Source organism: Chrysemys picta, chromosome 3 (genome assembly GCF_011386835.1).
Source record: "Chrysemys picta bellii isolate R12L10 chromosome 3, ASM1138683v2, whole genome shotgun sequence".
NCBI classification, from domain to species: domain Eukaryota; kingdom Metazoa; phylum Chordata; order Testudines; family Emydidae; genus Chrysemys; species Chrysemys picta.
The window spans coordinates 52,790,038-52,806,402 of record NC_088793.1 but is presented as its reverse complement, the minus strand read 5'-3'; the positions used below and the strand labels follow the sequence as shown (position 1 = coordinate 52,806,402).

The window sequence follows — 16,365 nt, the reverse complement described above, 5'->3', positions numbered from 1 at the left end:
GTGCTGAGCCTTTCAACTACTAATTTACTGGAGAGATTTCTTATTTCTCACAAAGCATTCTTTTGACCCTAATATTTTTTGCACAATAATATATATTATGACAGAGCAAGAGGAGCAGGCACCATAAAAGAAGCTTCGGGGAAGCAAGTTTTTCATTTATTTAATAATAGCATTTCTCTCCCCCAGTGGGTGTTGTGGGGATAAATACATTAAATTAGAGTGTTCAGATGTTACAACAATGGGGGTCATATAAGTATATAAGGTAGATGGAATTAAATTTGTGGACCAACATACAATGGTTCAGTTCATGTATCGTAAAGTATAGGTGTTTATTTCAACCTATGGAGCATTCCTAGATTATCTTTCTGCATATGGCCCCCTCTTCCAATAGGACCCATGACCTTCCCTCTCCTCCTTTTTCAGCTTGACTGGGCTCCGTTCCATCTCATATTTCCTTTTTGTGTGGGAGGCTCAGAGGCTCCTCTCTAGGCACCAGATCATGAGTTTATGATCCATCCTGAATGCTGGGTATTGCATTGTTGTGCACCTTTGTTGTGCATATGTTCCTGTTTGGGAGTTCCCCAACATATGTACACCATGGGTGCAGGACAGGGATGCAAAACCAAGGATCAGACCACTTCCTGAACACTTCCACCCACCTGCATGGGGCATGGACATCACAGCACTGTGGAGCCTGTTTCCACACCTCTGCTGCTACTCATGATGTGGGTAGCTGGCACAGGGGGAGAAGGGCATGGCTTGCATGACTGTCTGATTAACTGGACACAGTTTTTACCTCTATCTTCTGGCTGTGGCCAAGAGCCCTTTTGAAAAATCTTCTGAGGGCTTCCAGTAGGATTTCCTCCATCCCTTCCCTGTCTTTTTTTTTTTTTTTTTTTTTTTTTTTTTTTTAATAAAAGCAGTCTGAGTCACCAGTCCCAATATTGCAGGGGATAGTGGGGGAGCAAAGATCCTGGTATAACAGCTTCTTCCCACTGGGTTCCATTGTTTATATGGTCTGTTTAAAACAAAGACCACTCCATATCTAGAAAATCCCAAAATACCTCTGCTGTTTGTAAACCCTGAAGATGCTACATTCAGGGCTAAATCTAAATTAGAGTGGATAGGGAGTGAGGGAATGGGAGGACAAAATAATGTTGGTGCACCTTCTTGTTTTCCTCTACAAGAGAAAGAGATCTGAAGATTAAACATTTCATTTAATTTAATTTGTTTCTAGAAATGGAGAAAGGTTGTGGGAGTGCTCTCATATTTTTCAGGATCAGTTTGTCCATCTCTATGTATGGCTTTTATGGAAAAATCCTAATGAAAGCAATTGAAAATATCATCCTTACTATAGGTTTATTAAACCATCCTGTAAAAATTCATAGACCATTGTAGCCCTGTTACTCAATTCTATAGGATGGTTCAAAAAACCTATAGATAGGATATCAGGATATCACTCTGTCAAATATTTAGCTATTTGTTAAGTAATTTCTATAGAATCCTGTTGGTTTCATCCTTATTCAACTGTGTAGAATTTTTTTCTTAAGGGTGAACAGCAGAAATTAAAATACTGAGATTTTTTTTTTTTAAATCTTAAGGTGTGTGAACAAAGAGAACCAAACACCATGTTCATTTGCACACATTAAACTAGGTCCCCATGCAGCAGAGCATTTAAGCATGTGCTTAAATACATTCCTAATCAGCAAAAATCTTAAGAACATGCTTAAGGTACATTAAAGTCAATGTCAATTGAGCATGTGTCAAAAGTTAAGCATGTGCTAAAGTACTTTAATGAAGAGGGATGAACTGCTGAACTGGAGTCCTAGCGAGCAGGATATCCTGTATTTTTTAGCTTTTGAAATGAAAGAGAAAAATGAAATTTAAATGGACTGGATGCCAGCCAGAATTAATACATTATGCTGTGTATATTGTGCCAACCTTTGCTGCTGTTTCTTCTGTATTTGTTCTGTAAATAAATGGAGAAGTACATTCTCCAAGGCTGCCAATCTGGTACCTTTCATAAGTACTAAATTCATCTAATGCATTTTCTATTAAATGAAATAAAAATGCTTGTTACTATTTTGCAAGGACCTGAACTAACAAACCCTGAAAACTCCTATTAATTCCAATAAAAGCTCTTGCAAGGTCGAGCCTTAAGTTTGAAAAACAAGGTTTAGGGGTTTTTAATGTTAAATGTTGTTTTGCATCTGTGACACATGGCTAGAAAGGGTTAAACATCTTGCAAAATAAATAACCCTCAAAAGACATGTGGAGAGAGAATGTTTGTATTTTGTGTATTTGCATATGTATGAGTAGGGTCCCTGTCTATGCTGTATTCTGAAGTTCAGAGATCAAAAGAACATTCTAGCATTTAAATGAATTGTAAACACAGGATAGCTAGGCATTCATCTCTCTTTGAAATGTACTGTGAATGGTGGAGGAACAAGCAAATGGCCTTATGTTAATTCCTATAGCTAAGTACCCATGATGGACCTCCTTCAAAGTCATGCTAATTACCTTTTGAACTCCCAACTTGTCAAAAGACATTAAATTGTATAAAAGATCCTGGGGTCCTGATTTTGTCATCTCAGATTTGCTTAGGGAAGTTTGAGTCGCAAGACTGAGGTTCCAGTTATGCTGGTATGCCCTGAATATGATATTTGGACATCGAACTATAACCTATGAACTATTTGTAACTACAGAGCTCACCATCTCTGCTATGAATCTGCACCTCAATGAATTGAACTCATGTCTATATGTATATTGATCTTTTAACCATACTCTCTCTCTTTTGTTTTTTAATAAATTTTAGTTTAGTTAATAAGAATTGGCTGTAGCATGTATTTGGGTAAGATCTGAAACATTCATTAACCTGGGAGATAATGTGTCCGATCCTTTGGGATTGGTAGAACCTTTTCTTTTATATAATGAAATTTACAGAATTTTTCATTGTATTTGACGTGGGTACCTGAATGGAGGCCTGAGGCTGGATTACTTTAAGGGAACTGTGTTGTTTGGACTTCTGAGTAATCAGTAAATAATAAAGAAGCGGTTTTATGCTGGCTTGGTGAATCTAAGTATTGGAATATCCACCAGCTTTATGGGGATTGTCTGCCCCATTCTTTGCAGTTCACCCTAATTAACTGACCACAGGTGGCTCCCCAGTAGGGAGCATCTAATTGTTTTTTCACAGCATCTAACAGTTTTTTCTTTATTTTACATCAGTATAATTTTTTTAAATATCTTTATTAGAATTATAACCAGTCATTAAATCAAAGCTCAATAAGTGGCATATGTTTTTATTTCCCATGAATAATGATTGTGTTTTTTTTTTTTCAAAAACTTCATATTAGTTGAGGGAGAATAAGCTAGTGTTTTTTTCTAAAATTTTAATTGAGCAAGATGGATTTAATTATACTTAATTGATCATAATAGCAGTTATTAACAACTTAATAATACCAATTAGTTTGATACTAATTGTTGTTTTATAGCCTCTTTAAGATAATAGCTTAATTAGATTATTATGCCAGATTTTCGACACAAATCACATAATAAATCTTTTCAAATTTGGAGCATCAAAGGAGAAGTTTAGAATGGAAAATGTAGGAGCACACAAGAACAAATCCTCAGTGTATAATTCTGATCCTGTTCAGAATCTTCAACTATAAGAACTGAATCATTCTGAATAATTTTCCATCATTGTTACAAAACTTTACCTTGAGTCTGTGAAAGGATTCTTTCTTCCATTCCGTCGTTTGAGAATGACTGAACATTCTATATTTTTGTTCTTATAAAAGTCTGTCACAAGAAGAAGAGCATAAAGTAAAAAGTCACACATTAATAAAATGGGATTGCTCACGCATGCCTAACCTCAGGCTTTTGTTCAAAAATGTCACCTTTTGGAGGAGATGTCAGGATATTTGATTGTACTACGGACAGTGGACTCAAGGTTTATAGCTGGTGTGGCTACAGAAGTCACAAGCATGAAAGTAAAAAGAAGGAGGAGTACTTGTGGCACCTTAGAGACTAACAAATTTATTTAAGCATGCTCAAGTAACATTGACTTTAATGTACCTTAAGCATGTTCTTAAGATTTTTGCTGATTAGGAATGTATTTAAGGTGCCACAAGTACTCCTTCTTTTTGCTGATACAGACTAACATGGCTACCACTCTGAAACCTGTAAGCATGAAAGTGATATTGAAGAGAACATGGAAGGGATAGAGAATACAGAAAAGAGTTAGGCTTGAGCTGCAGTGTTGTTACAGATTGCAACATCCCCAAAGTTTTAGTAGCTTCAGGTCAATCTTCCTTCTTCAAGTAGTGTCCCTATGGGTGCTCCACTTCAGATGCACCTGTTCCCTGCACTTTTGATCAGAGATTTTTGGTAATAGTGCCAATTCATCCCATGCATACACCCCACACATCCTCATGCAGTGCGGCGAGGCTAGATGGAGCTGCACAGGTGAACTGCCATCAGTCCTTCTCAACTGGCTTTGGCCTGAGACGGAGTCTGCAACGTGTGCCAGTTCTCTATTTAGCATTAAGTTAGAGAGTTAGTTTATAGTTACTTACCTTTTAGTTTTGTTTTTTTCTTTCTTTCTTTCTTTTCTGTCCCCTCAATGCCTCCCCCCCCCCCGAAAAAAAATTAAAAAATATCCATTGATTCTTAGATATAATTAATTAGTTTAGAACTTCCCCTTCTTGGGGTTGTCTCTTTTGTTATTTTTCCTTGGGAATGCCAGATACCCCAAGATTGAAGAGGTGCCTCTTCTGCCATGAGGGTATTCTGATCAGTGACAGGCATTCCTAGAGCCTCTGCTGTTTGTGTGATACCCATATTTCTAGTAAGTGCAAGATCTGCACATTCTTCAAGGGCAGATCCTGAAAAAAAAAAAAAGGGAGATCAACATTAAACTTCTAATGATGGAGCAAGCTTCGGATCCAGGGGCAGAGGACCTCCCCCCCGCCATAGATAGACCTACCAGTACTATTAATGCCCCATCCACATCAAGATCTCAGTCACTGGAGACCTCTACGGAGATAAGCAGTACCATGGCACCAAGTGCTTCTGAGTCACCGAAGTTTGTATCTCAGTGGTGGGCTAATTGGAGTTGCGGGGACGAGCTGGCCGCTGCTTCCCGCAGCTCCCATTAGCTAGGAACAGTGAACCGTGGCCAGTGTGAGCAGCAGGCAGCCATGTCTGGGGACGGTCAATGTAAACAAACTGTCTCACGGCCCGCCAGCAGATTACTGCAGTCCACAGGCTGCAGGTTGCTTACCACTGTTTTATCTGCATGTGCCTCTAAACAGAAGGAGGTAGGGAGGAGTAAATCTCCAAAAGGATCTTGGTCATTGACTCACAAGTGGGCTACGGAGACCTCAGGTTGCAAGGGGAGCTCCATGCAGGCTCCAAGTGATGCCAGTATTGCAAAAGCAAAGCAGAAAGTCAGTCTAAGACACACTTGGTATTGAGTTTGGGTACCCGACCCTGACTGGCTGAGATATGGGTGAAAAGAGTTATAAACCCATCCAGGAACAATGCTCAGTACCAATATCTAAGAAGTAAACTGTACCAAAGACCAATAGACTTATGTGATACCGAGGGAGTCAGAGCCGATGCACTCACAGGCCAAGCGTCAGTAACAAAGCCAGCTTCCACAGGCTCTATCCAAGGCCAGTTTTGTTGCTGTACGTACCACAAGAGTTCAGGTAACCTAAGGTCTTGATAGTCTTTTAGAGCCAGAGTGTCCCATATTGAGTGCTGAGAAGGGGAACAGAGAAGGCCCCATTCTCTTCAACCTTCTTTACTACCACCCATGCCAGAGGAAGAGATCTTTGAGGGGCAAGAAACAAGGACAGAAAAGGAGGTAAGACCTCTTAAGAATATTTCCTCCTCTTCATCTGATGAAACTGTCATGCCTCCACCATCTTCTATGGCAGATGACTTCAGACAGTTTCAGGAACTGATTCAATGAATTGCTGACATGCTTCAGGATCCCTTAGAGAAGATTCAGGAGTTCCACCACAAACTCCTAGATGTCTTACAGACCTCATCATTGATGACAGTTGCCATTCCAGTGAATGAAGTTCTTATGGAGCCTACTAAGACTGTTTGGCAAACCCCAGTTATGACACTGCCTACCTGTAAGAGAGTGGTTAAAAAGTATTATGTTCCTGGTGGGGAATTAGAATAGAAACTCCATTACCCATCTCCAAACTCCCTAGTAATAGAGGCTATTAAAGAAAGAGGCAGACAACTTAGCTCTAAGTCCACCTCATACAGCAAGGACTACAAAAGGTTTGATCTTTTAGACCACGAATCCTATGACACCTCTTCAAGTAGTGTCCCTATAGGTGTTCTGCTCTAGGTGCACTTGTGCCTCCTGCATCTTTGATCAGAGATTTCTCTTAGCAGTGTCCATTTGACCTGTGCATGCATGTTACTCAGTCTTGTGCTCCATGCTGTTATATAGCACTGCATGGACGAATGTTTAGCATATTTGGCACGTAAATACCTTGCAACACTGGCTACAAAAGGGCCATGCAAATTCCTGTTCTCACTTTCAGGTGACATTGTAAATAAGAAGCGGGCAGCAGTATCTCCCATAAATGTAAACAAGTTTGTTTGTTTTAGTGATTGGCTGAATAAGAAGTAGGATTGAGTGAACTTGTAGGCTCTAAAGTTTTACACTGATTTGTTTTTGAGAGAAGTTATGTAACAAAAAAAATCTACTTTTGTAAGTTGCAGTTTCATGATAAAGAAATTGCACTACAGTACTTGTATGAAGTGAATTGAAAAATACCGTTTCTCTTATAAATTTTTTTTACAGTGCAAATATTTGTAATAAAAAATAATAATAGAAAGTGATCATTCAACATTTTGTATTCTGTGTTGTGATTGAAATCAATACATTTGAAAATGTAGAAAAACATCCAACAATATTTATAATAAATTTCAGTTGGTATTCTATTATTGTTTACCCGTGCAACTAAAACTGCGATTAATCACGATTAATTTTGTTGAGTTTATCGTGTGAGTTAACTGCAATTAATTGACAGCCCCAAATTTTATATATACTTTTTTTATATATAGCTTTTAGATATATAGTTTCTCCCCTCCTGGGAGTTTTGATTTTTGATTTTAGATATATAGTTTCTCCCCTCCTGGGAGGGCATGCAAGGTTTTCCCTGGTTTCAAGTGTTGCCTGTCATGGCGGGAGGAAATCCTTGTGAGTGACAGACACCAGTGCATCCATTGCCTCGAGGAACCGCATATTTCCCCAAAATACAGCTTTTGTCTGGTATTAATGTCTAAAGCCAGAAAAAACAGGAAGCTCAAAACTTCGACTCCTCATGATGGAGAGCTTACTGCACCCTGTTGGAATTCCAGATGTGGAAACGAGGCCATTTTTTTCCAAATCACTCTCCTCTTTCTAGCATATTGGATTACCTGTTGGAATTCAAGACATTGGGTCTTTCTATGAATTCTGTTAGAGTTCACTTAGCAGCAGTAACAGACTTTCCCACACCCATAGGTCAGAGGCCAGGTACAGCGAGTTCTCCATCTCGAGGAGTTGAAGTTTTGAGCTCCCTGTTTTCTTTTCTTTTTTTTTCAGGCAGTCAAATACACCCATTTTTTTCCCTCTTTGCTCACCCAACTAAGGCAAGATTCCTGCAAGCTTTGTCAAATATTTTCCCACAAATCAGATACCCTACTCCTAGGTGAATCTTGTCCTTAATTGCTTTATGAAACATCCATTTGAGCCACTAGCTCCATGTTCATTATTAGATTTATCTATGACATTACACCCTGGTGTCTTTGGCAAGATCAGATGCATCTGTGGGCAACACAATTCTCTCTGCTGTATTGAACTCTGCTACAAACCTCCCACTTTAGGGGAATACTGCTTGGAAGTCACCTGAAATGGAGCACCCACAGGGACTCTACTTGAAGAAGAAAGAGAGGTTATTTGCCTTGTGCAGTCACTGAAGTTCTTCAAGATGTGTGACACTGTGGGTGCTCCACCGCCTGCACTCCTTTTTCTCTGCTTTGGAGTCACCTTTATGGGGCTTTGTGGTCGAGAAGGAACAGAGCACAGTTCACCCACACAACCCCATATAGCCCAGGTGTGAGGCATGAGGATGTGTGGAGCCTATGCCGGGGCTGAATGGGCACCCCTATGAAAAATCTCTGATCACAGGTGCAGGGCACAGGCACACTCAGAATGGAGCACCCACAGGGACACACATCTTGAAGAACTCCAGTTACTGTACAAGGTGAGTAATCTATCCTTACTTCCACCTTTTACAGAAAAGGTGCCAGCTTTGAAGTTCAAATCTGGATCTGAACTTTGCCAATGCTCAGGCGTGTTTGAATCCAGGGTCCAACTCTACTGCAAATAAGACTATTTTCTTAAATTTCTGAGGCCAGACATTGTCTGAATTCATTGAAATTTAGGATCTTTTCCTTGGTTTTATTTATTTATTTTTCAAATGCCATAAATATTCAGTGTAGTAGGACATCAACCATTAGAAAATTCATAACTTTTAGATTACTGTTTAAGGTAGGTATGCAATAATTTCAAGACACAAAATGGTCTTTCTTGGGACAAACACAAGAATATTAACATATGTATTCATTCTTGGGAATAAATAAACAAAAGCAATCTCCTTCCTGTCCCCTTCTGTAATGATTTTTGTGTGTGACAACTTATGGTTAACCCTCCATGGGATAGTTTACAGTGCCTCAAAAAAAAAAAAAAAAAAAAAAAAGCTAGGGAAAAAATCAGCCCCCAACCCTGCACGTACAAGACTACTGCATGAAGCAGTAAGAAACAGTATGTTTTTGACTCATTAGTTCCTCAGCAACATTAGCGTGTGTGCTTTCTGTTAGACCCAATGGGGGGAATCAGGACCAGCAGCTATAATAAGTCTAAGATGATGAAGCTTCATAGCAAATACGTCATGACTAGGAGACAGAGGTAGATGTTTCTCACCTACATAAACTTACTGATAAATTATGTGAGATTTTGCCTTATTCTCTAATTTTTACTGTCTTGTTTCTTGATTCTGCAACTCTGTGTGGAGCCAGAATCAAGGGGGTAATTAAAGGGTCGAAGTCCTATCAGAAACCCAAAGCTTTGTACAAGCATACTGTTGGATCACATTTGTGTTTCCATTATGTAAATATTTTCATGGGATTTTTTAAAATGAAAAATATTGCCCCGCAATGGTTGCAACAAGATGCTACTGTATGAAAACAGATAGTGAAAGTGACTTGATATTGACTATGACTGAGGCTATGTCTACACTATCGTGGTAAGTCAACCTAGTTATGCTACTTCAGCTACGTGAAGTTCGAACTTACCGCCGTCCAGACCCGGCAGGCAGGCTCCCCCGTCGACTCCGCGTACTCCTCGCGGCGAGCAGGATTACCGGAGTCGACGGGGAGCACTTCTGAGTTCGATTTATCGCGTCCAGACTAGACGCGATAAATCGAACCCAGAAGTTCGATTGCCTGCCGCCGAACCAGCGCGGTAAGTATAGACAAGCCCATAGTTAAGGTAAAACAAAGTACCTCCCCCACAGTCAACTTCAATAATCTAAGGTGCTGCTTTTAACATAGTTAAGGAAGTTGTTGTTTAAAAATATGGATGGATTTTAACATGACTGTCCCTTTATTGTTGTAATTTACACTCTGATATATAATCGTAGTTGGATATAGCGTTGCAACTCTTATTGTTATTCTTTCTCTATAGAAGGATTCTTAACTTTCCAACATAAAATGTCATGCTTACAGTAAATATTCAACAAGGAGATTGTTTATAATGATCAAATCAAAAGTGAAATTGTTGGAGACAAGTTAAGTTTCAGTCTTCTTTTTGGATCAGTGGTTTCCTTTCATTCAGGAAGACCAGATACTTGAGAGAATCCTGATTCCCAGCCTTACTGACATTTGATAAATCTAGAAAAATGAAATATGTTTACTGTATTACTTTTTACCATATTGCCACAATTTAATGGACATTATTTAATCATCGCTAATAAATGTCAAGAAGTATGGGGACACAACATGCAAGGATTTGGAATTCATGCAAATGTTATTGTAATGTTAAGGAACCCTTATCCCTGTAGTATATCAAATAGTTGTCTGACCTTTTCATCCTTCCAACCTGAATGGCTTTGGGCAATGGATTTAATTCTACTTAGACATAACTCATCTTCAAGGTTGTAATTAATAGGTCAGTATTTAATGATTACATTTATGCAAGCACAAATTATGAATCTGAACAATTACTGCTAGGTTGGGCTGAGGCACAATTACCAGTAGTTTAACCACCAGAAGTTCTTTTCTGTATGCATTTCTACATTTATAATTATGCAAAAATCCTCATCTTCTCCCTTGACCTTTAAAGCACCCAATGTGCTGATTGTAGAAAAAGTATTTTAAATGCTTGCTGGAAAATTTGTACAGTGCATATATATTCAGGCAATTGTATCATCTGCAAATGCTAAACAATAATGTTTTAAGGTTGTTATTTTAATTTGGTCAGTCCATATTAGATTCAATCAAGCACAATCAAAAGATACATGGCTGACACACTAAGAAGCATAAGGTGAAACAAGCGCACAATGTTGAATTGCAAGAGCTTGGTCTCTTAATATAAAGTACTAGGCAAGTTTTAAAATATGATATTTGCATATGCAAAAACAATATCCCTCCTTATATAAAGGTGATTTACATTGGTGATTGGCACACAAGTGCATGTATAGACTATTATGAAAATTATCAGCTGTGCATGTCATTTACAATTTTAATACAAGTACACATATGCACGTTATTAATTCTAGAGTTTGCTGCTCAAGAATATGTGAAGAAATGAATATAATTTAGTAACTTTCATAAACAAGTTATGTGGGCAGCTTCCATTCCTTCAGCGCAGCTGTAGATGAATAAAAAACCCAAATAAATTAGCTTTCATATATTACAGGAAAAGTGCTTCCCATTTTCAAAGAAAAGCGGGGTGAAAGTAAGCCAGTACAGGCTGATATGGCGTGCCAGTAAAAAGTGGCCGCCGCAGTGCTTTAACATTGTTGCCCCTTTTGCCCCCCCCGGCTGCCGATGGGGAGGGGCAAAAGGAGCAGCTGCCCCGTGGCCGCGATTTAAAAGGTCCCGGGGCTCTGGCCGCTGCTACCGCGGCTGCGGCCAGAGCCCCGGGCCCTTTAAATCGCCGCTGGAGCCCAAGCTGGCGCAGGCCAGGCAGTGCAGATGGGCTGGCTGGGGTCACTGACCCCTAGCCCCTCCCCTTATGCCCGAGGACCCGGCTCTTATGTCCAAGGCCATGCCCCTTCTGGGGGCCGGAGCCGGCCCCCATACCGGTAAGTGCTTAATGTTACTTTCACCCCTGAAGAAAGGGAAAAACTTTAGACATCTAAGTATCAGATTCTCTTAAAAAAGTATTTCTACAGATCCCTGCTCTGGGACACACACATCCAAAATGCCACACTGGGATCAAACCTAATAGAAATACTTGAATGTTGACAAGAGAGACAAGGTGGGTAGGTAATACCTTTTATTGGACCAACTTCTGTTGGTGAGAGAGACAACTTTCAAGCTACACAGAGCAACACGGTCACTTGGAACCGTTAGCAAAACTATCATGGTGCATAAGCAAGAAACGCTGCCAGCAGACTTTCTAGTATGCAAGTGACTAGTATGGTGTGCACGTGTATCCTTGTGCAGGTGTGTGTGCAAAATCCCTACAGAATCTCTGCAAAAATCTTCTTTCACTTAATAGCTTTGACTACAATTTTCTCCTGCCTCTTCTCTCTAACTTTGGCTATTAGAATGCTTCTAATATTTGATTAGAAAAGTCTGAAGGCAAAGACCTATAAGGTCAAATTGAAACAAAAAACTATTGCAGCATTGTTTTCCTTTGAACCTCTAAAGAAGTGAGTTCAGATTAGACTAAAACACCATCCTGGGTTCTATTTGAATATTTTAATGGGGATAATTACATAATGTGTAATCTTGTTAGCACTAGGCTTGTCCAACACAATTAATACAGATATGATCTTCTACAAAGAATGTGCTGCAGTATTCATTTCCCCATTGATATACAGAAGCAAGTACAAGCCACATGATTCATATAATTTATTGTTTCTAAATGCAAAATAATTATTGTATAATGAAAATAAAATTTTCATAATGAATAGGTGTATGCCTTCTGCACCTTTACAATGCTAAAGAAGACATTCAGAGATTCAATCTAATAAGTGTTCTACCAGTTTTTTCAGGGAACTATAGTTTGAACCCATATATTCAGGTAAATGGCACAAATCCTGCTGGAATAATTAAACCATTTCATTCTTTAAAAATGAAAATATGAGAGGATTTAAAATGTCAGACTTTGACTATGCAGTACAAGCTTCAATTGTATTTCACCAGAATAACAGAAAAAAGCTAAATTTCATGGAAATGTCTTAAATAATAATTTAATGAGGGTGGCATCATTTCCACCATTTTTAAATACTATTTCAGAGAACGTAACAGAGAATGATATCTCTCCTATCTAATTCTAGTCAACAAGTTGCCTTTATGGACAGAACAAACAAACTAGGAAGGATATCATTCTCTGTTAAACCTGAGACCTTATTGTTTTCTTCCTGCTACATTCTAAAGGATGTTTATATAGTGTGGAAAAAGTATTTGCTTGTGAAAGTGTTTAGAATGTAGTCCCTTCTGTTTAAATGCAATAAGTGTGTTGGCATGATTAAAGATTTCATGAAAGGGGTACAAACAAAATTATGCAGAACATAAACATACACCACGGACTACAAATGTTGCTAATGTGGGTCTGCTTTTGCTCCCACTGAAATAACTGGCAAAGTAAGACCCTTCTTGGAGAATTCAATTGTGTGTGTCTGTGGTTGGGAGAAGGAAGAAAATAAAAAAGACTGGCTTTCATGATCTATGTGTCACCAACCAAGGCTTCTGCAGCTAGCTCTGTGTTACCTAAAATTAACTGAATTCACGTATTTATCCATAGTATCCTAGTTAAATTACATAGGTAGCCTCTGCTTTTGATTTTGTTCATTTGCTGCATACCTTACTGTCACAGCTGCAGCATGAAGATCCTTGAATCATATTAATCAGCCAGCTGGCCAAAGTTTAGTGCTTTGGTCTGGCTCTTAAACAGAACTCTACGTTCCTGCTGTGCAGAGAAAAGGATGGGCAGAATGAAATTCCAGACTGAGAAGACTGTTGCCTGAATTTAATATTTCTGCATTGTGCTTCCTTTCATGAAGGCAGAATGTTTGCTGCTGGTTGGTTAAAGGAACATAAATTAAGGTTCAATTATTAAAAGAAAGAAGAAAAACTAAGTATTGTAAGTATTTATAGTTAACAATTTGTTCCTGACTCTGCCTCTTATCTAAATTGAAGTCAGCACCAAATGCTGCACTGATATACATCTTGTGCAATCACATTAAACCTATATATAGCAATTACAGGGCCCAATCTTTCAGCTTTAATACATGAGAAAGGTGTTCTTATAAGTAAATATGACAGGATTGGGCACAAAGTCTTTAAAAGAAACCTATTCCTCCCTCCTGCCCCTCACATATCCCAGGAAATTTATTGTTTAAAACATAGTAGGTCAAGAGAATCACTTTTTCCCCCCACACTGAAATCTTACTTGTTACTGTTGTTAAAAAAATCTGATTTGTTATTCATTAATTTCAATTGGTTTCTTCTGCCCCTTCTCTCCACCCTGACCAATTATACAATTGAGTTTTACAATACAATTTCATTTTTATGAAGCTCAGACCCTAAAGACATGCCAGTTGTATAGCTTGTTGATCAAAAGTCTTCTATTATGTTTATTGGCTTTAATATAAGATGTGCTATCTCTTTGATTTAGTAAGAGCCTGAGTAATTTGTCAGACAGGCAGTAATGTGAAGTATGGTATGGTTGTAAAATGTTGCTATTTCTAAATTTATGCAGGCAAGACATGATACCATGTGATGCTGAAGTGACTGTCTTGGGTGTTTCTGCGAAGATAAGCATGCCTACCAATCTCTGGTCCAGTTCAGTTTGGCTTGAGACAGGTCCTATATTTATAGGTGGTTTGCCTCATCGCTATGCAAAAAAACAGGTATTCTCTCTCTCATTTCCCTTTTCTTTTTTAAGGGAGACTGTAATGTACTGTCTTGTGAGGAGTAATTCTAAGCACATACATAGTATGGGTTCAACACTATTTTTGGAGTGGAACTCCAGGAGACTGAATTGTTCCCTGGAACAGCTTGTTTGCTACTGACTCATTCCTCATTCCTGTCAAAAAGGTGACTATATTTTTAAAATCTAAAAACAAATACTGTTGTGTAAACACACTTTTAGGGTTTTAAATTATTAATAAAAGTACACTTTAAAAATGTTGGTGTCACTATTGCCAGGTTCTGACTCAAGAGAAATGTGCACTTATTTCTTGAAGTGGAGGGTTTTTTCACTAGTCATTTTGTTTTCTGAGTGAATTTCTCAGGAAATACTGGACAAGTTCATTAATTTTAATTATGAGCAAATGAACAGTTTTGGTAGTGTTTACACTAATTTTACTTTTTTGTTCAACGTAAACACCATTCATCACACCCAGCGTTCATTCTACTGGAGTGTTTCATCTGATAACTACAGATCAAATTGCATTTGATATAGAAATATGTCTTTAACCAATACTTTTTAGTAATAAGAATAATATTTTGACTGTTGTAATAAAAACAAGGATATTTCAGATGTCCCAAAATAAATAAAAGAGAGACTAAAGAAGCTCAGTCTATTTGGGTTTATCCCCCCCCCAAAAAAGGTTAAGAAATGACTTATTCATGGTCTATAACTTAAGTACCCACAGGAGGAGAAGATTTCTGATAACAGAGGACTAGCAGACATAGGCATAACAAGATCCAGTGACTGGAAGCTGAAGCCTGATAAAGTAAGACTAGAAATAAGGCACACATTTCTAACTGTGAGAGTAATTAAACATTGAATAAATTTACCTATGGATGTGATGGATTCTCCATCACTTGAAGTCTTAAATCAAGACTTGATATCTTTCTAAAAGAAATGCTCTAGTTCAATAAATTATTATGGACTAGATGAAGGAATTACAGGGTAAAATTGTATAACCTGTGTTATGAAGGAGATCAGACTAGATGGATCACAGTGGACCCTTCTGACCATAAATTCTATTAAGTTATTAACTTCGCAGAATACTGAGATATCATATGAAAAACCATTACTTTACTGGTAAAGCCAGGACTTGCACTCTCTATCTACCAGTAAAATAGATTCTCAGATTATAGGGGTTGTAAAGATATTATTTTCTAAAGTAAGATATTTGATTCTACTACCCAGAATGTAAATGGAACTGTTTGCAAAAAGTCATCAGTGATGCTTTAATCTTTTATTTGAATAATGCTCTCTAAAAATCTTATACCATGTGGACACTTCTGTGTGTCTTTTTTATGAGACAAGATCTAACAAAACCCTTTGTTTATTGGGATTTTAATACAAATTAACTACTGCATCATTAGTATTTGAAAGGTTAGAAATAAATGGTTTCATACTAATTTAAAAATACAGGCAGGACTCTATCCTACTCAAGGGCACAACACAAATTGGTTTACAGTACTTTAAATTGGGTGCTGGTATTAAAATATCCACTTTTCAAGAATTAAAATGTGTTACTCTTAATCTTGAAAGTTCATTACAACTTTTGTTTACCCTCCTAGTAAAGGTATTAATCTAACCAATTACTCAGACATAACAAGTATCACTTGTTGACGATTATCCAGAAAAAAAGTTGTGTCAATGTTAGTACATGGCTCCTCCTTGAAACACAGCTGCAATTTGTCATCAATGTAGAGTGAATCAGACTCGCATTTCTTTAATTGACTCTTCTTTTTTGGTTATGCCAAATGAGGGTTAAGATAACGTGAGGTGTGGAAGGGAGACAGTTCATGTGCAAAGGGGAACTGATGGCAGGGTTTGAATGATTTAAATGCTTAGCTCCTTGCTTTTTATAGGTAGCTCTGGTGGGATATGTGACTAACAATCTTAAACTAACAAATTGGAAGATGAGCAGCTGAGAGAGAGAGAGACAGAAAGAAAGAAATAATTGTAGTGAATACCCTTTGGTGATATGGAGAGGTGGATGGAAAGCTTGACAGCAGAAGTAGGTGTTGGAACCCTGTGCTTTAGTAAGACTGTAGTCCTACATTTGGGGATTATTTCTCACAAATTGGCAAATTTTATATTGTTATGGCTCCCTCTCATGCTGCCCCTACTAACCTTGTACTGGTGATTGA

At 38.1% G+C, this 16,365-nt stretch overlaps 1 protein-coding gene across 1 annotated transcript in view; it reads left to right on the top strand.

Annotated features, from left to right (window-relative positions):
* LOC101938928 (protein eyes shut homolog) overlaps positions 1-16,365 on the top strand; it is a 616,724-nt gene that overhangs the window by 122,696 nt on the left and 477,663 nt on the right. Inside the window, exons 4-5 of the mRNA XM_065587927.1 lie at positions 14,012-14,162; positions 14,901-14,990. Coding sequence (XP_065443999.1) covers positions 14,012-14,162; positions 14,901-14,990 — 241 coding nt within the window. The remainder of the gene's footprint in view (positions 1-14,011; positions 14,163-14,900; positions 14,991-16,365) is intronic.